The sequence below is a fragment of the Vicugna pacos genome, chromosome 7 (genome assembly GCF_048564905.1).
Source record: "Vicugna pacos chromosome 7, VicPac4, whole genome shotgun sequence".
NCBI classification, from domain to species: domain Eukaryota; kingdom Metazoa; phylum Chordata; class Mammalia; order Artiodactyla; family Camelidae; genus Vicugna; species Vicugna pacos.
Genome location: NC_132993.1, coordinates 43,325,054 through 43,344,954, shown reverse-complemented (window position 1 = coordinate 43,344,954; position 19,901 = coordinate 43,325,054). Strand labels below are relative to the sequence as shown.

Here is a 19,901-nt window from a genome sequence, read left to right as displayed (position 1 = left end):
CTTTGAGCTTGATTTCCCCAGTCGCGCCAGTTAGACAAACACACAAACAAATAAACAAAACGGGGATCTGGAGTCTGGGGCCTCACTCCAAATTCCACCCTCTCTGCTGCTCTGGTCCTGCCTGGGTGGCTAGGGAGAGAGTTGGGTGGGGTGGAGTGGGGTGGGGTGGGGGTGGGGTGGGCAACAAAAGGCTCTGGCCTTTCCGCCCAGCCCCTCAAGGTTATGTGTGATGTCCAAATTTAAGGCAGAAGTTCAAAGGCAGGAAACAAAAAGGAAACCGGCATCTTTCTTTTCCCAAAGGGAAAAGGCAGCCTCCGCTGGGAGCTAGGGAGAAAGCACCCTTAGAGTCTCCTGAGAGTCTGCTCTGTCTTTGTACCCAGACCCATCTCCCTCTTGCTGAAGTGCTCCCCAGGGCACCCTAGAGTGTTTCCTCTTCAGGCCTCCTAGTTCTGAGGTGAGTGAACTCAGCCTGGGATCAGACCCATTGGCCACCTCAAGCCCCAAAGCTTTCTCCCAGGGATGGGGTCAGTCTGAGAGGATGAAGCCCCATATTCCAAGCCCTGAGATACTCCATTCCTGGGACCCCACTTCCCAAAAGGTCCTGGCCATTCACCTTGGCTTTCTAAACCTGGCTTCTGATGGAGTTAAATCCTAAGTCAAGCTCCATACCCCCTCAGGGGCCTAGTGACTAGCCCCTTTCCTGAGTGGGGTGGGTGATAGTGCTGGGGGGGCAGACATTTGGCAGTAAAAGGTGAACAGGGAGAGGAATGTCACACCAGGACCCAATACTCAAGTTTCCACAGTCATTTTCCTTGTGCCCTGTTGCCTGTATACATGCTGTGACATACGCGGTGAGTGAGAACCGAGGAACAGGCCAGCACTCCCGTTACAAACAGAGCCACCAGATACTTCTTAACACAGGGAGGCAGAGGAGATTTAATGGGAGGGTGCCTGGCTTTCTCAGCTGAGATCCCTAGACCCTGGTGGGCCAAACTATCTCAGACCATCTCCCTAATGCTTTTCAAGTATTGCAAGAAATTAAAAAGACCATTCCCAATGCCTTTTCTGCCCCCCTCCAACACCCCAAAGGAAATCAGCTAATGGCAAAAAAAAAGCATTAAAATAAAATAGGTTATAGTTCCTTTATTTACAAGTCTTTTGAATACCATCCCTGTATGAAGTGTACATTCAATTATTCCTAGCAGTGAGTGAGTTTAACCGTGGAACACTGTAAACAGATAGAGCCTTTAAATATTTTCTTCATCATCTTTCTCCCCCCCCCCCACATTGCATTTTTTAAAATTCACTTTGGTTCCTGCAGGGAAATATATATATATAATATAATATTTATCTTTTAAAATAATTCCAAATCACTCCTGAGCTCTTGGAAGGTCACCAGAAGCTTCCAAGCTCAGTTCTGGGGTGGTGAAGAACAGAGTACGGAGTGGGAACTGAGTGTTTGGAGGAATTGGGTCCCTCATAGATGGGGACCGCTGGCCAGGCCTGCTGCTCCGTTGAGCAAATCCAAGCTTGAATTAAGTGTGGAGTAGACTTTGCCAAGCTGCCGCACTCCACAGGCATTTCCTGCAGAGATCTCAGGGCCAGTAGCCTGGGTGCAGCTTCTCAGGGTTTTTGATGTCTTCCACCTCAGGGAACGGTCTGCTGCTCTGCAACCAGGCTTTAGGCTCGAGTGGCAGGCCCGGACGAAGACCCTCATCGGTAGGAAAAACTAGGTGGGCCACAGAAGGCAATTGCTGGAAGCTCAGGCCTGGGACAATGCGGTAAGTGACCGGAGGGGTGGAGAGCCACTAATGGCACCTGGAATAGATTTTTTTTTTTCCTTTAATGATCAGCAGCCCTCTCCCACCTCACAGGCACCTCTTAGTCAGTCATCTTTCACATTGGTTTAGGAAAGCAGCCCCAATCCAGACATCTAGGAATCCACCCCTCTTCCTTCTGCTCCTGTCCTCAAGCTGAATTGGGTTTGGAGATCTTGACACAGGGGTCCTGGGGGTGGGCAGGCTCCATGTGGAGGGTCCTGGGCAGGGGTCACTCTCCAGGGGGCCTGGCAAGGAGCCCAGTCCCTGCTGGAGACCACACCCAGCCCGAAGCTCCGCAATCTCCAAGAGTGAACCACCAGGGGTCCCAAACCATTCATTTTAGTTGATGTACAACTCTCTGAATCCAATTGTTGTTAGAAATCTTAACCACAGATCCCCAGGAGAGTCCCAAGCTGCCTCCTTCAGGGCTGTCTCCGTGTAGCCTCCCCTCTCTTGCACATCTCCTTTCTTCAAAAGTCACTGCGTGCCTTGACCTTGTCAAGGACAAAATCTGCATATAATCTCAAGTGTCTGAAACCCCCCACCCAATTCCAGCTGGCTGGAGACTTAGAGGAGTGGGTTAGCTGAGTAATACTGTAAACGGTCCCTATTAATTTTTTTTTCCTTCATTCTCCTGTTCTGAAACCAGATTTTGACTTGACGGTCGGTGAGGTTGAGCATGCGAGACAGCTGCAGGCGCTTCTCTTTGTTGATGTACACACTGAAGAAGAACTCCCGCTCCAGCTCCCGGATCTGGTACTTGGTGTAGGGGCAGCGCTTTTTTCGGGTTCGTTGGCCACCTGTGGAGGGAGAAGGAGGCAGGGAATAAGCCAGGTGTGGTGGCTGCAATCCATCCCAGGGTCCCAAGTAGAGGAAAAGGGCTGGCCCCAGGGACTGGAGGCCCTACCCAAGCCCCATCATGGTCTCCCCCAAGGTCCCTGACTTCAGGCTCCTACTGCTGGCTGGGGACAGGCTGCAGACGGAGGCTCCGTCCCAGATAAAAGCCAGCTCCCTAGATAGGCCCCCAGGGAAGCTGCTTACTCTGCCCCAGAGCAGAAAGGAGGTCTCCCCACTGCAACAGGAGAATTTGTGCTGCGGAAACCGCTTTCAAAGCAGCTGAGTGGGGGTTGCCGGCTGCCTTCAGCCCAGCCAGACTAAACAAACAGACGACCTCGGACATTTCACCTTCCAGCACCTGGGCGGCTGGGTCCTGAGGCAGTAAAGGCGGCCCCAGCCCCAGTCTTTCCCGGCTGCGGCGGGACTCGGCCCTCGTTAACTTCTGGGGCAGCTGCCATGTCTTTGTCAGCCTGAGTCCTGGACACCAGCTCCTGCCTCTCCAGCCAGCGTCCTGGCTTCTGCGAGGTGGGGAGGAGACAGCAGGAGCCCCCTACCCTGGGCCTTCCCTGAGCACCAAGGCCACACAGCCATCCTGGTTCCCTGGCAGGACCGGGGTGCTGTTTTACATAGGAAGAGGGGCTTCCCAAAGCTGTGAGCAGGCTCAACTTGCTCCCCTTTCCATAAAATTCCACAAGAAGTAAAGAAAAAAAAAACCCGCTTTTGACAGATTGAATAACAATTGTAACATGCAGTCGGACAGAAGGCAGCACATAATTGCCACCGCGCCGGAGGAAAATGGCTTCCTTTGGACAAAAAGGCCAACTTTGGGTTAATTTGTTTCTTTTAATATATTGCTCGAGCTAAGCGGGCTATTTTATCTGTTAAACACGCTTCTAGCGCCATCGTTAAACAGCGATGCCTTTGAATCCCGGCCGGGACTGGAGTCCCGGCGCAACACATGGCTTTTATAAAAATCTCCGGATTACCTCGCTATCAAAGGCTCCCGAGCCCTTGCAGGGGGAATTTACAGGCGCCCACCTCCGGCTCCCCAGCCCCGAGCTGGCCCCGACCGGGGTCGAGCTGCCGGGCTTGGGAGCTGAGAAAGGAAAAAAAGGGGGAAAAGGTTTTTTTTTTTTTTTTTTTTGCAGGCATGCCTTGGCCGGTGGGTATTTCACGGCCAATTTCAGCACTCGCCACGTGATCCCGCCTTTTATAACAAAGTTTTGTTGGGGGAAACCTAAAGGCCCTTCATAAACCTTATATGCTTATAAAACAGCATATAAAAATTTAACAGCGGTGCTGTGCTAGATTTCCAACTCCCCTTTCATAAAGCGCAGGGCGCTGCTTTTATACGTACTGGAGCCGCCGGCCTTGTCCTCAGTGTGGCCGGAAGACGACTCGGGGCTGCTGCTGCTCTCGGGGCGCCGCCGCCGCTCCTTTTCCTCCGCCGCCGCCGCCGCCTCCCGGCAGCCGCCGGCGCCGCTGTCCGAACTTGAAGTTGCCGGCGTGCCCGTGGCCGCTGCCGCCGCCGCCGCCGCCGCCGCGGAGGTCGCCGCGGCCGCCGGGGGCCCCTTCTCGGCGCTCTTGTCCCCGGGGTAGTCGGAGGAGGCGAGGTTTTCCGGGGTGCCGTAGGCCGTCTCGAAAAACTGGTCGAAAGCCTGTGGCAGGACGCCGTTTCTGCCCACGGTGCTATAGAAATTGGACGAGACGGCGGGGGTGGGGTGGTGGTAGACGTTGGCCGAACTCTTGGCCAGCACGTCGCCAGGCACGCCGGCCGCGCTGGGCGCCTGCAGGCAGTCTCTGTGCACGAGCTCCTCCGCGGAGTAGCAGTGGGCCAGATTGCCGCGGGGGTGCCATTTAGTGGCGGGCTCAATGGCGTACTCTCTGAAGGTCACTTCGCGCACGGGTTGGACCTGGGGCAGGTTGGAAGAGTAGGAGTATGTCATTGGGCGCGAAGACGGGGTCTGGGGCAGAAAAGAAGGGAGGCTGGAGAAATCTGGACCCGAGACGTAGTAAGTACAACTTGGCAAATACATGTTAGAGGAGCAGGGACCACGCTCATCAAAATCCATCATTGGGCTACCTTGGGCTCTCCGCAGTAGCTGAGCTTAACATGATTCTCCACTGCAGCTGCCTCTTTGAAGCGGATCCGTGAAGTAGAAATTTGGAGACGTAAGCTGACGTGGAAATCTATCCCCATCCTTAGCAGGGAGGTGCTGGTCATGTGACCCGATGTTGAAATTGACAAGCTGCGAGCTAGTCCGGGCCTTTTTTTTCCCCTTTCCTTTTTTTTTTTTTTCTTCCCTCCCTCCCCGGCTTCCTTTCTTTGTAGCCACCTCAGGGGAAGCAACAGATCGTCACTCCGTGTTCTCACCGAAAGCACGTAATCGCCGGTGTAACTCATGTTGGCTGGGGGGGCCTCCCGGCGCGCGGCTAGACTGGGTGCTACCCCATGCCAATTGCTTGTGCTCAGCTGCACGGTCCTGGCCCTCGAGTGCGCCGAGGGCGGTGAGAGAGCTCAACTCCTGCCACCCACCACTCCCCGGGTGAGGGATGCCACAGGCTGGGGGTGGCTAGGTGGGAGACAGTCGCTGCGTGACCAGTGCGTGGTCTTGGAATCTTTTCGCCTGGAGGCTCGCTTTCGCACCTCCTTCTTCGCTGTCCCCTCCCTCCACGGGCTTGCTCTGGGAATCACCTCTGCCTCCGACCCTGGCCGGACCCCCTTTGGGGCCAGGGTTCGCAGCCGTGGATGTGCCTGCCTCGTGGCTTGCTCGATTTGCACGGTGACTTGATTACACGCTCGCATTCATGGTCACTTCCGAAGCGCTTTAGTGCCTTCCGTCCCTAAACCGCCAACAACCAGGGCGGCTTCCCCCGCGGTTTGTCAGGGATCCGCAGGTCCCGGAAGGGCCTTCGTCTTACCCGGGATCCACCTCCCCTCCATTCTCCCTGCCAGCCTCCTCACCCCACGCCCTGCCCTTGGAGAAATCCCCTCCTCCCCTCTGCCTGCTGGGGTTCGGAGTGACTCCTCAGAGCCAGAGGCGCGGGGGCTGAGCCGCTGCGCACTGGTCCGCTCGCCCGCCCGCCCGGTCTCCTGGAGCTGAGGACTCGGAAAACCATGCAGCTGAGGCGAGGCTTTGGCTGCTTTAGAGGCGCTTCTCCTGGGTATGCTGCGCCTTCCGGGGGCCCACAGTGGAGCTCCAGGGCTGTGGAGAGAGTAGGGGCAGTGGGGAGAGGGCGAGGGCTAGGGAGCCGTGGTTGAGAAAGGGGTAACACGTCTCCTTTCCTTTGCAAAGCTTGAGAGCTAGGGATGTGCAGGGCAGAAACTCAGAATTCTCGGTGCCTTTCCTGCTACTATCCCAAAGAAGGAACACAATGCCAAAGGAAAGAGACATGCTTCCGAAACTCCCAGCACCTTGAGTGAAAAGAAGGCTTTGAAAATGCTGGATTTGAGCTAAAGATGGAGACAGAGGCCACAGCAGCTAGTATGTTTAGCTTACTAGGGAAGAGGTGGGGGGGGACCTGATATGGTGAAAAATGTTTGCCATCCTACAGGACTAAATGAACAATGTTTAGGAGAAGGAGAAGAGGAGGGCATACAGACGGCAGGCAAGGCCAGGAGCTGGGAGGGGCCCAGCTCTGAGGCCTCCCCACATCTATCCTCTTGGAAGGACCTGGATATCGCTGAAGGAAAGTTGAAATATGAAAAAGGATAACCTTTTCCCTTTCCCCATCCAGGAAATAGCCGAAGGTATTTATACATCTTGGGGAGATTTAGAGTATAAACTCTAATATCTTTGGTATTTAAGTGTCAACATCGATTTATTTATTTATTGCTGAGCTGACTGTAACTGACTCAATAACAAATCTAATCATGTATTGCACTGGGAAAGAAATATTCTTATTATGCATTTTTTCCAAATGATGGCCCACCATTGTATTTGAATACACGCTGTAAATATCAGTAATATCGAGTAATTACTCTGTAGTGGAGTAAACTAATTTATTAGTATTAATGTTTATGTGGCTCCTAACCCCCTCCTTTACAAGGGTTGCATATCACAAATCAAACTACTCAGACACATTGGTTTAATGAACTCTTTATTCAGGATTTGCTGCAAGAATTTTCATGCCCCTTAAATCCCTGAGAGCTGAATTTGAAATTATTTGTGCGTCTTCAGTTTGACTCATTTGTCCACTGTGGCTTGTGCAGAGGGCAGTATTGGTGTAAGAAGGTCTGGTGGGAAGGAAGGTTGTTTGGGAAGGGTAGCTTGAGACCTCCTAAAGCTGGAAATCACAGTTTCAGGATTGCTCTGCAGTGAAAAAACTTCTATTTCCAGGGGTGACCAACAAGGCAAAATATTTATTTCTCCACAGCCTCTCTTTCTTGAAATCAGAATATAAAAGGGAGAAGGAGAGGTTTGTGAACAGCAGTATTTAAGTCATTCCCTGGCTGATGCTGGCTCTCTCAAACTCCCTCCCAGCAGCCCACCCAGTCCCCGCCACCCCGACCCTTGAACAAAAGGAACGCTTGAGGGGTTTCAGTGACTTTGCCATAACAAAGGCGCCACCATCGCAGGGCTTGCCCCGCCCCTGGGTGAAGGCAAACAAATTCTTGCACTTGTATTAGGGCTTTTAAGACTATAATTGAACCCGGGGGCGTCTAGGAGAACCGAAAACAGTTCTAGACAGACCTGGGGTTTTATAGCAGTGTTGGCAGTCAACTTCAGCTTGTTCCTGAGCAGACCGGCTGCAGTGGCCCGCCAGCGGGGGACACCAGGCTACCTACCCTAGCCGCACTCAGCCCCTCTCCCAATTAGATAGGTTTTCCCCTTGGTGCCAGGGAGAGGGGTCACCGGAGAAAGGTCGGTATGGGGATGTGCACTGTGCCGCATAACCAGTGCTTCCCATGTCCTTGAGAGCCAAGCTGAGAGGGTGCTGGCCAGTCTGGATCCCATGGGTGTCTGGAGCAGACAAAGGCAAATTCCCGAGGAAAGGCTGGGGCAGAGGAAGGCACTCTGGGAGCGGCTGGCAGGGCAATTCCGAAGGCTGTACCGAAGCGGGGTGCTGGAAGAGACTTGTAGCCTGGAAGGGGGCGAGTGGGGGCGCTGCCGTGAAGACAGATGAGGAAAAAGCCTTTTGATGCCAGAAGAAGGGAAAACGCCTGCAGCGGCGAATGCTTTTACTTCCTCAGCAGGGACAGGAGGGGGTGCTCAGATCCCCAATGCTGCGCACTGCTTTCAGCTTTGCCTGCTTCTGCCCCTTTTGCCTGGAATATACTGGCAGTGTGAATGTTTTGGGGGGTTATTTGCGGGTGGGAGCAGCTCTAAGGATCAGATCAAATCTTGGAAAGGCAGAGGAGGCAGAGCTGTGGGTCCTTGGTTTTGACTTTGCTCTGATCCTAATTGACTCTTCCGCTTTGCAGGAGGCCCAACAGCCAAGCTGAGCCCACCCAGCTCAAAGGAAGACCCGATGGGGGCTAGAGCCGCCCTGGAAGGCCAAGTGCGAGTTGCATTTTTTGAAGAGTCCAGGACGGGCAAGGCTGTGACATTGGCCCTGAAGACTGGTCTTCCATGAGTTGTTCTTTCTCAGGAGCTCCACAGCGCAGGGCCATTCTCCAGAAAACAGTCTTCAATGTGTATTTCCTTCCATCGTCAACCCAGAGCCCCACGGCAGCTAATGCAAGAGGCCAAAAATGTTTGGGAGGAAGAAAAACAAAGGCAGGAAGTGGCGGCGGACTGACGGTGCGTGTGTGTCTGCGGAGAAGGGAGGGAGTCGTTTCAATCTCATCTTGTTTTTCCAAACTTCAGGGTCTAGGCAGCTCTCCGCAGGCCGGCCCGCGCTCCCTGCGCTGCTTTTGGAGATGGCCACCCGGAGAGGAGAAGGCTGGCGCCCGAGCCAGCCTTGTCAGGCGGAAACGACTAACGAGGCGATTTGCTCAGCAAAGCAGACCAAGCCTTTCTAAACTTCATTTGATTTGGCCCTAAAAGTTGGGGGTTGGGGATTCTGCAGCGCCTCCTGGACCTTCCTAGGCGGGCGGACTGAGTGCACCTTGGCGGAGACTCGTGAGCCCTGTGCTCCACATGCCTTCCCAGGCGGGATATCGAAATAAAGTGTGTCCAGGTGCTTCTGGCCAGCACTGCCGCCTTCCCTTCTTCTTGCAGAGCAGGGGTCTGGGCAGCAGCTGGAGGATGCCTGCTGGCGGTGCCCAGGCTGGATAGCTTTGGTGTAGTCAGAGTGCACCGGGGCAGAGTGAGCCTTTCCCCCGGGTTGTCCTGCAGTCATTTGCAGCATAGTTATTTGAGGGACATAAGCCGAAAGGACCATCACTTAATATGTAAGTTAAGACCCTCTCACACTGAGGGAGAATAGAGCTGTGGGCAGGTACTGCCTCCAGACTTTGGGGTTCCCAACCCCAACTGGCCCCACTGATAGGCTGCCCTCTGCTCTCCTTGGGGCTAGCTTGGACTCTGGCAGCGGCTTATTATCCCGGAATGTGAGAATCTGGAGTCCTCAGCGCCTCCACTTGCAGACCTTTGACTGCTCAGTGTGTAATCCCTAATGTGAATGCTAACACCAAGCTGCCCACTTACTCCATTCCCTCCCTGGCCGGCCAGTTCCTCTCCCTGCACGGCTCCTGCTTGTCCTGCCTCTTTTCAGCGGAGTCTTCCCTTATGCAGCCTCCTGCCTCTTCTGATACCTCTCCCAGTAAGAGCAAGAGCTGAGGTGCCACTGGAGGGCACCCAGTATGCAAGCACAGAGAAAAGGGGCTATTAGGTTCCCGATTCCCCAATTCAGGCCTCCACCAGGGGTCTGGACTGGATCTCTTACCTCCTTTTTCTGAATACTCCATGCCAAGGCCCTACCATGTTCTTTTTTTTCCCTCCCCACCTCCTGACCAATACTTCCTCCTTCTCTTCTTGGGACTCAGCTCCTGCTTTCTCGGCCTTGCCAATCCTGGATAGCAGCCAGCCTGGGAGGGGTTAGGCTCACCTGACAGCCAGAATTCACCCCCAAAGAACTATAGTTGTTTATCTGTGCTTATCACATAGGGCACCAATTTTTTTGCCTTTTTTTTTTTTTTTTGCTGATCTGAGCCCCTACCTTCCTCTGTCCCTAAATGTCACTTGTTTCTAGAAAGCTACCCACAAGACCATTTCGACCCTGGTGCTCATACTGCACATAGGTGTGAGAGTCAGCTGGAGGACCCAGGTTAGATATGGCCATCAAGCCCTTCATGGGGTTAGAGGCCAGGCCTCCATTTGGGGGCTTTCTCCTTCCAACTGGTAGATGTCCTGGGGGTACATCTGTCCTCCATGATGAGCCTAGGAGATGGGTTGTCTGGGAAGCCCAGGAGATCGCCCAGTATTTGTTCTCAGGAAATGGTCTATTGGCAGATCATGGCCAACTTACCACATTTCCAAGCACTGTGTAGAGGTGGCCCTGAAGCTTTGACGAATTATTTAGAGATGCACCCCCTCAATCACTGTGAGGTGGAGGCAGGGGTTAATTTCTCTCACCCTGACCCACCCACCAACTCCTCTACCCTTCCCTAAAGCATAGGAACAGGTAATGCCTTGAATTTGACCTTACGGTTGGTTCTTCTCTGACTCATAGGTTCAATCTCCAAGGTCCCTAAGCATCTGAAGAAGTCCACATCTTTCTCCTGGCCACTGAGGGTGGGGCATATGGCTCAGCTGAGGGTCTCAAACACCCAAGCAATCTAGTTGTTTAGTTTAGCGAATCCCAAAGTGATAGGAGAAAGAGGATTACCTCCTTTGAGAAGAACTATTTTAATTTTTATTGTTGAGGACTCATCAAAGTTTTTTTTTCCTCTACTGAGTGAGAACAGATGGGGGTGGGAAGCTAAAGGGCAAAGCGTCTGACCTCCATTCTCCCTGCAACTTCGGCCCAAACGGGTTTCCCCAACCAAATGTGTCCATGATAAGGAGGACAAAAGAGGGCAGCCCAACCAGAAGGCCAGCTTTGGTCCTCAGGGTCTTGGTCCCCACATCAGTGGTTCACAGGAAGCCCTTGTACACCAAGCTTCAGCTGCCTCTTAGGGCAGTTCCCCAGTCTCCTTCCTCTGTTTTACTCAGCATTTCACATTCCAGACTTGAGAAGAGCAAGCCCCTGCCCAATCAAACCATGCCCTAGGAGTCTCCCCCAACATGCCCTTATAGTTCTGTGATGGTATCTGTGCACAGACAATCCTTCCAGCTAGTGTCCTCTCAAGACCCTGTTCCACCCAGGCAACCATAAGGATAAAACCCAGCGTTTCCCTATTCTGTGGGGGGAAAAAAAGACAATCATTTGCAGGGCCTTTTTTATTCACCTGGAGCAATAAGCTCAGTGGTAGATGTGGCTTAAGCAGGTTGGACCATCAGGCCTGATGCGGTGACCTGCTGCAAGCAGGGTATGGGCAGAGGGAAGGTGCTCCTACCGCTACAGAGCACAGTGAGAGGGTTCTTGGGGCCCAGGAGTCAGGGATTTTTACCTTTGGCAGAATGCACTTCACATCTTGGCCCAGATTTTAGGCAGGCGAAGAAGAGCATCAAAGTTCTCACCAAAAGCCTGCCATGCATGGAAGGGATTGGACCTGGACTCAGGTACCTCAAGAGAGGCTTCCAGCAGGCTCCTTGCTGCCCTATCCTATTCTATGCCTGGCTGGCCCTGCCAGGTCCCTTGTTTCTACCAGGGCCCAGAACTCGGATCTAGCCGCCTCCGCTTCCCGGAGCTTGCAGCCTTTGCCTCTCACCTGGGCTAGGCCTCCGCGGGCTCAGCTCTTCCAGCACTCTAAGGAACATAGCCTGGGCCACCCCTGGTTGCGGGAAATCCTTTTCAATACGGCTCGGGGCGAAGGAGTTGGTAACAAGGAAAAACTGTCTCAAGTCCTCAAGGTATCAGAACCCGCTGGCCAGTTATGTGTCCTGCGCCTTCCCGCAGCGACCAGCCCTGACCATGGAGACGGCCATGGCGCGGAGGACTTGACCTTTCTTTGCGGCGTAAGGGGATGGCGCTCTCTAAGCTGCCAGGAGGGAGATTCTGCTGTCTCCAATCTCTCCCACCCAATAGCAGCCCGAACAACCCACGTATGCTGTGCCTGCTCACCCCCATTCCCCGCTACATTTTGTGCAGTGTCCGCAGACCCACATCCAGAACAAAGCCTCCAGCAGTGGTCTCACCATCGGCTTTACAAGCTCTTGTCCCTAAAGGCTCGGAGCTTAAGCCAAGCGTTCTAACCCCCCCTCCCCACCCCGTCCTCTTCTCTCGCTTAACCCCAGCCACCCTCGGCCAGCGCCAGTGTGCAACTCTGGGTGCCAGCCGGGGCCCCTGCCCCTGCCAACTTCGCGTTCACCGGGTCCCGGTCTCGGGCTGCGGGCGGCGCCGGGCCTACAAGCGAGCTGAGCGTCGCCGAGGCGCGGGGCGCAGCGTGGCCGAGGCTGCTTTCCGGCCCAGGCGGAGACCCGGGGCTGCACCGGGCGCCCATACTTGGCCGCCCGGGTCCACTACGTGGCCCTGTGTGCCTAGCTCGTTCTCCGCTCCCTCGGATCTCACCCCACCCGTCAGGCCGGGGCTCAGAAAGCGGAAGTATTTGGTAGAGAAAAACACGGTTTCTTTTCAGCTCGTCTCAGAACCCCTTTTAGAGAAAATGCTCCTGTCAAGTTTTATTTCCCGTTGCAAACCACCTTCCACGCTGCCAAGAATTAAGACTGGGAGAGATTAAATACCCGATTATTCTCTTGGGGAGGGAGGGGCGGGGCGGAGAAGGGGCACCCGCACAAAACACTCGTTTGACTCGGCTTGTCCTCATCAAATAACGCCTAGAGAGGCCGGCGAAGGCCCCCGCGGGCGGCGGTGACGTCAGCCTGCAGCTGCGGGGCGAGGCGCGGCGAAGGGGCCGGCCCGCCGGAGTTCGCCTGGAGCGGGCCTGGGGGTCCAGGGCCTTGACCTCGGCCTAACGTCCTGCTGCACGCCCCCTCCGGCCCACAAGCCATCCGAGCGAGGCCGGCTCTCTAAGGGTTTGAGCCTGCATTTTGAGGAGAGGGTTCACTCCGAAGCGCGGAGGATTTTGAGCCTCCTCGGCCCTCGAGGGGCGCGACATCGGGAGGCTCCCCGGGTCCGCAGCAGCGCTTCTACCGCGCCTCCACGTCCCTGCACCTGGGAGAGGCCTCGCGCCGCCGCGCTACTGCACGCGAAGGTTTGCACATCTCCAAGGAGCCGTGGTAATGATTGCTGCCCGGTGGATCCAGCTCTTGGGCAGTGAGACCAGGCCAGGCAGAAATGAAATCAACTGTGGCAAAGCCTTGGCTGCTTCCACGGAGGAATTTTTCTGTGTCAGCGTCTTTTTTCTTCCCTTGAAAATCAAATTAAAAATAGCAAACACCTTTCAGGCATTCGTCGGCACTGGGTAGAGGCGCTAGGATTGGAGCAGCTGATCAGAAAGTGGGTATTTTCGTGAAGAATCAAGCCGGCTGTTATTTACCCGGCGGCTTGGCGGATGAAAACTTAATTATTGTGTGCGTGACCTAAAACCGAGGCATAAATCTACCCAGGCCTCTTCGATAACGTTACATCCTTGCTTATGAAAAATGGGATGTGAGCAACTCGCTGCACATTTCTCTGATTCTCCAGGTCTTGGGATACTGACACGCATTCGATCAACTTTAAAGGAATGCGCATAAATCAGCAAGCCCCTAGCGTCTCCCCCATAGAAGTTCGCAAATCCGGAAGGGCGCCTCTGAACCCACCGGGTCTGGGGCTTAACAGTCCCGGACAGGCTCCATCTCAACTCCAAAAGAAACTCGGAAATTCGCAGAAAGGAAGCGAGACGCTGCATCTTCACCAAACTCTACTAACCCTCAGCAGGGAATAATCTGTACATATATTATATGGTGAAATGTGTTACCCGCACACACATGTATCATCCTCAGCTGAATTTCGCTGCCTCGTGAATTTTTAAGAAAATATCTCAATTAGGTTGAACTGTTAAAGAGAATAATTTTCTCCTCCCTTTCTCTCTTTAAAAATTTTACTATTTCCGTATTCAAAAAAAATTTAAATGGATGGCTTCAGTTCCATCAGGCATAAATAGTAGTGAAATGCAAAGTGGCATTTTACAATCATCCACTTAAAATACCTTAATAAATTTGACAGTATTAAGAGCAGATGGGAAATGTGGGGTTTTTTTTAAGTCCCATATTTACAGTTTTTAAAAAATAGTAACATGACAGGCCATTACAGGATTAAAAAAATCATTGCTAATTTTACAGTAGAAAACGGTGTCTAGTTGTTTCCATATAACAAATTCTTATTCTGAAAGTATGTCCCTTTTAGAAAAAAAAAATACTTGAATCAGCTATTCAACAACACTATCCCTCTGTCTGGCATTATTATTCCTATATGATAGCTGATGTCCTCCTGGATGTATTTCTTTTCTAAAGCTTTAGACTAATTGCTATTTGGGTGTTTGCAAGCCATCATAAGCCATGCTTCACTTCAGGTTATCTGGTAGATCCATGGGAATTTTAAGTGAGAAATAAGATTGACATTATCAACAACCATTTTAGAACAGGGGTAAAACCTCTGAAATATCTTGTCATTAGTTTCAAAAACAGGAGGGAGAAAAAAAAAAAAAGAAAGAAAACCACTACTTTACCCAGAGTTCCTGCAGTGGCGATGGCTTGTGAAAGGGGTGGTATTCCGGCTGCAGAGCTGCTGTTGGCCTCCTTCCTAGGCCTGAGGCTCAGAATATTTCTTACATCTAAAGAAAAATATCCCCCGTCAACAGAAGAGTCCCCTTTGGAGCTGTTCGTAAACACACAGTTTGATCCAGCTTTGAGGGGATTTTCCACCACTTTAAACATTTTGGGAGAAAGTTGTTACTTTGGCTTGATGGCAGCTCATTTAGAAACTGAGTGCTGTGGAACAAGATGTGGGGAGGTTGGGAAGCATCATTTTCATTTGTTTCCACAAGTGGAGTGAAAATCCTCAGGGCAGCAAAATTGATTGCACTTCACAAGACCATTCCATGTGTATGTTTCAAGATCATGCTGTTTTTGAGACAGCTTTAGAAATTCTGTCTATAACTCTCCAGCGTGTAGAGGTTTCCATCAGCCAGGTTTGTAACCAACCAATATTATTTTCCAAAAAATGATAAATATGGTTATTCGGTCCACAATTACTTTCCTCTAACAAAGATAAAATTAGTTCATTTCAAAATTCTGCATCGTAAGGCTCCTGGTTCCACCAACATTTCAATACATATGTGCATAGCATGTTTTTGACAAAAACACATCACCTTATGTGTATATTAAATATATAAACATACATATGTATTAGTTATGACTCTAAACAGAGCACCTGATGTGTCATTAGGGGTCAATAAGTAGTAAATATGATAGTTATTACTATTATAGTTTTGATGGTGGTTGTTAATATTGAATGTGTGTATTTCTTCTGTAAATCAAAAGGCAGCTTAGAAAGCATCAGTATAAGATTGCACACCACCCAGGCGCAGCACTCGACTCTGAGCTATCCAGGATAACTCTCCTTCTGCATCCATATTATGGTCATTTTGCAGATAGGAGGTCTTTAAGCTTTCCATACTGACCTCTTAAGAGGTAAGTTTCTTTGAATTTCTAAAATGTAACTCTAGATCTCTAGAGTTAGCAAGGCATCTGACACTTTTTATTTGCCGTACAGATTCCTCTATAGCTCTAATTAGGATGGTAGACCACCTTGGAGGGTGAGGGCCAAGCAAGAATGGTTATTTAAGAACACCTCTTAGACTGTAACACAAATGTACAGCTTTAAAGTAGATTTGCAGGAGTCTGATGCAGAGCAAGCCACTAAGAATACAAATCAATCTTGGCCTTTAAAGCAAAGGAGCAAAACTTCATCATGTAAGATACATGTTGTACCTTAACTCTCGGAATCACCTTAAATTACAACATCTTGGGTCATCAGTAATTAATGATACTCTATCTGTACAGATTCTACAAATATATATACAAGCACACACAAGCACTGATATGCAAATGTATACATGTATACACACATATGATATATATTCACATATATACAGGCACGTGTATAACTTACATATATTCAAATTTGCTCCATCTGGAGACAAATGAGTACTTAATCTCTAAAACAAGGAGTTAAGGAGGTAAGACCTTTTGATTCCCTTGAATCTGAAGAATTACAAGGAAGCTTGTCAACGCGAGGTGGCGCCCTTGATCTACTAATCCAGTCGAGGCCAATTCATGAGCTGTCAAAAGTCAAGGTCACAAATTGTCTTTTTTCATCAAGGTCAAGGTTTAAGGCCTTTCCTAGTCCTGTCATTTCAACAAATATCAATACCTGCCCTCTCAGACACATGCAGACCCAACAGCAGATTTTAAAATACGACAGCCTGGGCATCGCTGATACTGAACAACTGGTTTTCATTTTCCACAGGGAGCCTGGGAATTTATACTATCTCTTCCTCCTTCCTTTTCTCTCCCTGTCAGAATACCTGACGCTTTAACCTTTTTGAAGCACTTATCTAAATTTTTAGGATTTTAGTTATGAGGGATTTCTCCCTTTGCTTAAAAAATTTGTAGCGAAAAAAGAAAAAAGCTGAATAATAATAGAAAAGAATGGTCCTTGGTTTGTATAGGAAAAACCTGCTTCTTTTCTTTCTGTGCAGTGCACATTTAGCATGGGAAAATAACGAGTATTTCCTTCAGATTTTAAAGGCAGTGACTATTTTATTAACATAATTAATACCACTATATCACTATCTACAGGTCTAAGGGTTTTTATTATTATTTTTAGTAGAAATATTTGAAAAGCAGGTGCACAAATACATTTTCACAGTGTGCTGAATGTCTTTATTTACAAGATAGCATTTTATAGTGAATATCAACAAAATGTGCTGGTTGAAGTTAACTGCTTGATTAAAGATGTGCTGTGACGATGAATCCCTAAACTTTCTAATGCAGTCTCATAACACAATAAACAAGGAAAAATACTAATCTCGTAATAGATGAAAATATAGAATGTAAACATCTATATGTTTCAGGGAATGGATTTGCATTCTGAGTTTTCTAAAAAATAAAAAAGGAAAATTATTTCTCCAGCAAGATGTTAAGTAAATATTGGGAAATACCAATTTAAATGAAAAACTGTGTTCAAGCCAAAGTCCACCATGTTCGGTGGGACCTCTCAGGAGATCTGACATAAAGTGAATTCTGTTAATTATCTGATGCTTTAAATATTTTTAAAAGCTATTAAATCTTTTGGAAATTAAATTATACTGGGGCAGAAAATATTGTCCAAATGCCACAAAAATGCTTGTTATAAGCAAATAGAAATTATTATCAGAAGGACGTTTCCAACCTGGAGGTTTGGAAACGTTTCCCCTGAAGCCTCAAAGTCTCACTCAGCTGGTGGTATTTACCAAGACAAATGATCCTCCGAAGAGCTTTCTCTCCCTTTCTCCCTTCATAGTAAATAGTCCAATATCATTATTTCAGTACCTTCTTCTCTTTTCCTTTCTAAATCTATACATGACATGTTCTGCAGAATATACAACAACGGTAGGAATTTCACTAAGATTTACCTGAGCAGTCACTTAACATGCAAAGGGAATGGTGACCCAAGGACAAGCAGATGTTTACAACAGCCTCTTGGATTTGTAACCAAGTTTCGGATTATTATCATATAACATAGTGTCCTAAAATATAACGGTCACATAAATACTTACAAGATTTCAGTACATGCGTAACTTATCTGAAATTGGCGTATATGGGGGTTGACGATTTACTCTAGAGTTTGTCATTTAAACGTCTGGTGGGGTTGGCGGGAGAACTGGCAGGTTTTTTGGGTTTTTTTAACCATATCTCAGAGTAAAGTTTTTAAACAGTTGTAGATTCCACAAGGAGAAAGATCCCCCTTAGGAAAGCAAAACGCCAGTGCTCTCTCTTTCTCTTTCCCGTTCTTCAATTATTATTAGCATTATAATCATTATGTGGGCAAAGCAACGAGTTCTGAAGCATTTCTTCAAGTTGCCCTCTAACTCCACTTTTAATCCATTAACTAGTGGTCTTCAGTTTGTTGATAACTTTTTTCTCTTTGACCCTCCTGTTCTGGAACCAGATTGTAACCTGCCGCTCGGAGAGATTCGTAGTGGCTGATATCCGTCTCCGTTTGTCCTTGGTAATGAATTTGTTTGTAGCGTATTCCCGTTCAAGTTCTTTTAATTGCACCTTGGTGTAAGGGACGCGCTTCTTTCTCCCTCGCCTGTAGGAGCTGGCGTCTGAGGGATGAGAGACCACGTCTGGAAGATAGGGAAGAAGACAAGTTACAGAGGGATAAGATCCAGGCCAGGACACAGGCGACAGCTTTATCAGAGCCACTGCCTTGCAGTGCCCGATGCCCTTTGCCACGCGCTGTACAATCTAGTCTTTCCGCCAAGACCTAGAGGGCCAGCAGGGAGGGTGGTTGGCTCTGCACTGAAATGAAATCGCCCAGGGCTCCAATGGCCACCCTAGCCCAGGCTATTCTGCCCCTCACAGCAGCGGGATTCGCTTGATATCCTGGCTCAACGGCCCAAATCTTAGCACCAGGCTCAGGGGACACTTCTATGCCCGGTTCCTCTCTATATTCCCAAAGCACCAACACTTGAAGCTTCTACAATGAAGGCATTTTTTGAGTGAACGAATACAGGCAATTTGGTAAACGATTTCCAGGTCAGTTTCCCATCCTTAAGTCGATGTCAAGGCCTGGGGAGGGCGGAGTGCAGAGAGAGAAGGAAGCTAGCGGGGTCCCCACAAGCTTCTTCCCAGCCATCCCTCACCCAGGGACAGCCAGGAACCAGCCCAACTCAAGGGCAGTGCGGGCAGCGCCAGCCACCCGGGATCGGGCTACCAGGGGTGCAGCACCACTAGGACAGGCCAGGGAGAGAGCAGAGGGGCACGAAGGTGACCCGGGAGCGAGCGGAGGAGAAGCTGGAGCAGAACCGGAGGACCGGGGCTGAGAAGAGGGCGCCATTTACCGGGCAGAGTGGACTTCCAGAGGTGGGGAGGCTGCGCCTGCTCTTTGGGGCAGTACATTTGGCCGTTCCAACCATTGGGCAGCGCCCAGGGCTGGTAGCTTTCCATGGGAAGACCCAGGGGCTCGTGGCGCGACTCGCCGGGGCCCCCGAGGCCCGGCACCACCGGCATATCCAGGTAGCCAGGCACGGGCTGATGGTGGTGGTAAGGCCCGGGCGCGTAGCCCTGGTGGTAGAAGGCGAACTCCTTAGCGCGGGAGCTGAACTCCTCTGCTGCGGGGCCGGCGGTGTCCATGTACTTGTCCGCGAAGGCGGCGGCGGCGGCCGAGGCGGGCTGCGCGCACGACTTGATAGCGTTGGGGTGCGGGCCCATGCGAGCGCATGGGTAGTAGCCGCTGCCGAAATAGCCGTAGGGCAGCGCTGCGGGCCCCGACGAGCTCTGCGCCGCCGCTGAGCAGGGACTGCACTGCTTGGCGGCCTCAGCGCCCGCTGGGCCCGCCGGGCCGGGCCCTCCCGAGGACGAAGCCGCGGCTGCCGCTGCTGCAGCGGCGGCGGCGGCGGCGGCGGCGGCGGCGGCCGACGGGGGCGCCTCCCCGGGCGCACTGCTGTAGGCGGCCGCGGCACCGGGGGCCAGAGGCGCCGGGTGCGCCATCAGGTTGCGGCACTGGTTGGCCGCGGCCGCCGCGGCCGCCGCGGCCGCCGCCGCCACAGAGAAGTTGCCCCCCGCGGCCGCAGCCGCCGGGTGGGGGAAGCCCCCGCCCCCGGCTCCGGCCGCTGCCGCCGCTGCCGCCGCCGCCGCCGCCGCCGCCGCCCCTTCCATGTTCTTGTTGAGCTCGTCGGCCACCAGGCCGCCGCCGTTGTCGTAGAGAAACATGACGGTGGGCTCGATCCAGCGGGGGTGGAGGAGCACGGAGGCTGTCATAGCACGAGCCGCATGGAGAAGACCCCAGTGGCGCTGTTTTAAAAAGCCCCCAAGAAGTGAAGAGCGCGCGGCGCGGGGCCGGGGCCCGAGCGAGGGGGGCGGATCGCGCCCCGCGGGGTCGCGCCAGGCGGCCGCCCATTGGCCCGCCCCCCCCGCTCCGCCCACGGCGTATGCAAAGCGGGCGGCTCCAACCCCAGCTCTGCTCCGTGCACCCGTGGTCCCCACCGCCTCCCGCGCCGTCCCCAGCGCCAGCGCCTGCCGCGAGGCCGCGCACCATTCACCC

The 19,901-nt window shown here is 51.7% G+C and overlaps 2 protein-coding genes and 1 long non-coding RNA gene across 3 annotated transcripts; 1 reads left to right on the top strand and 2 right to left on the bottom strand.

Moving 5' to 3' along the window:
* Nucleotides 1–1,132: 1,132 nt before the first annotated feature.
* HOXA11 (homeobox A11) lies at nt 1,133–4,895 on the bottom strand. Its single transcript, XM_072964787.1, has 2 exons — nt 4,015–4,895; nt 1,133–2,620 (listed from the first exon to the last, which is right to left on the bottom strand). Exons 1-2 carry the CDS (start codon nt 4,730–4,732, stop codon nt 2,388–2,390), a joined length of 951 nt encoding a protein of 316 aa, XP_072820888.1. The 5' UTR covers nt 4,733–4,895; the 3' UTR covers nt 1,133–2,387.
* Nucleotides 1,658–8,796, top strand: LOC107033332 (uncharacterized). The gene is made up of 3 exons (XR_012074394.1): nt 1,658–1,781; nt 2,470–2,576; nt 8,083–8,796. It is a non-coding gene; the product is annotated as an uncharacterized lncRNA (long non-coding RNA).
* Nucleotides 8,797–16,477: 7,681 nt separating this feature from the next.
* On the bottom strand, nt 16,478–19,641 carry HOXA13 (homeobox A13). Its single transcript, XM_006201835.3, has 2 exons — nt 18,700–19,641; nt 16,478–17,982 (listed from the first exon to the last, which is right to left on the bottom strand). Exons 1-2 carry the CDS (start codon nt 19,616–19,618, stop codon nt 17,738–17,740), a joined length of 1,164 nt encoding a protein of 387 aa, XP_006201897.3. The 5' UTR covers nt 19,619–19,641; the 3' UTR covers nt 16,478–17,737.
* Between the last annotated feature and the right edge of the window lie 260 nt (nt 19,642–19,901).

What these genes read in the sequence shown, in the direction of transcription:
- HOXA13 (XM_006201835.3), bottom strand. Translation starts at nt 19,618, where the DNA reads ATGACAGCCTCCGTGCTCCTCCACCCCCGCTGGATCGAGCCCACCGTC. An exon ending in CTGGAAGTCCACTCTGCCCG is followed by an intron (nt 17,983 to 18,699) that starts GTAAATGGCGCC and finishes CCTATCTTCCAG; the next exon opens with ACGTGGTCTCTCATCCCTCA.
- HOXA11 (XM_072964787.1), bottom strand. Translation starts at nt 4,732, where the DNA reads ATGATGGATTTTGATGAGCGTGGTCCCTGCTCCTCTAACATGTATTTG. An exon ending in GGACAAGGCCGGCGGCTCCA is followed by an intron (nt 2,621 to 4,014) that starts GTACGTATAAAA and finishes CTCCCTCCACAG; the next exon opens with GTGGCCAACGAACCCGAAAA.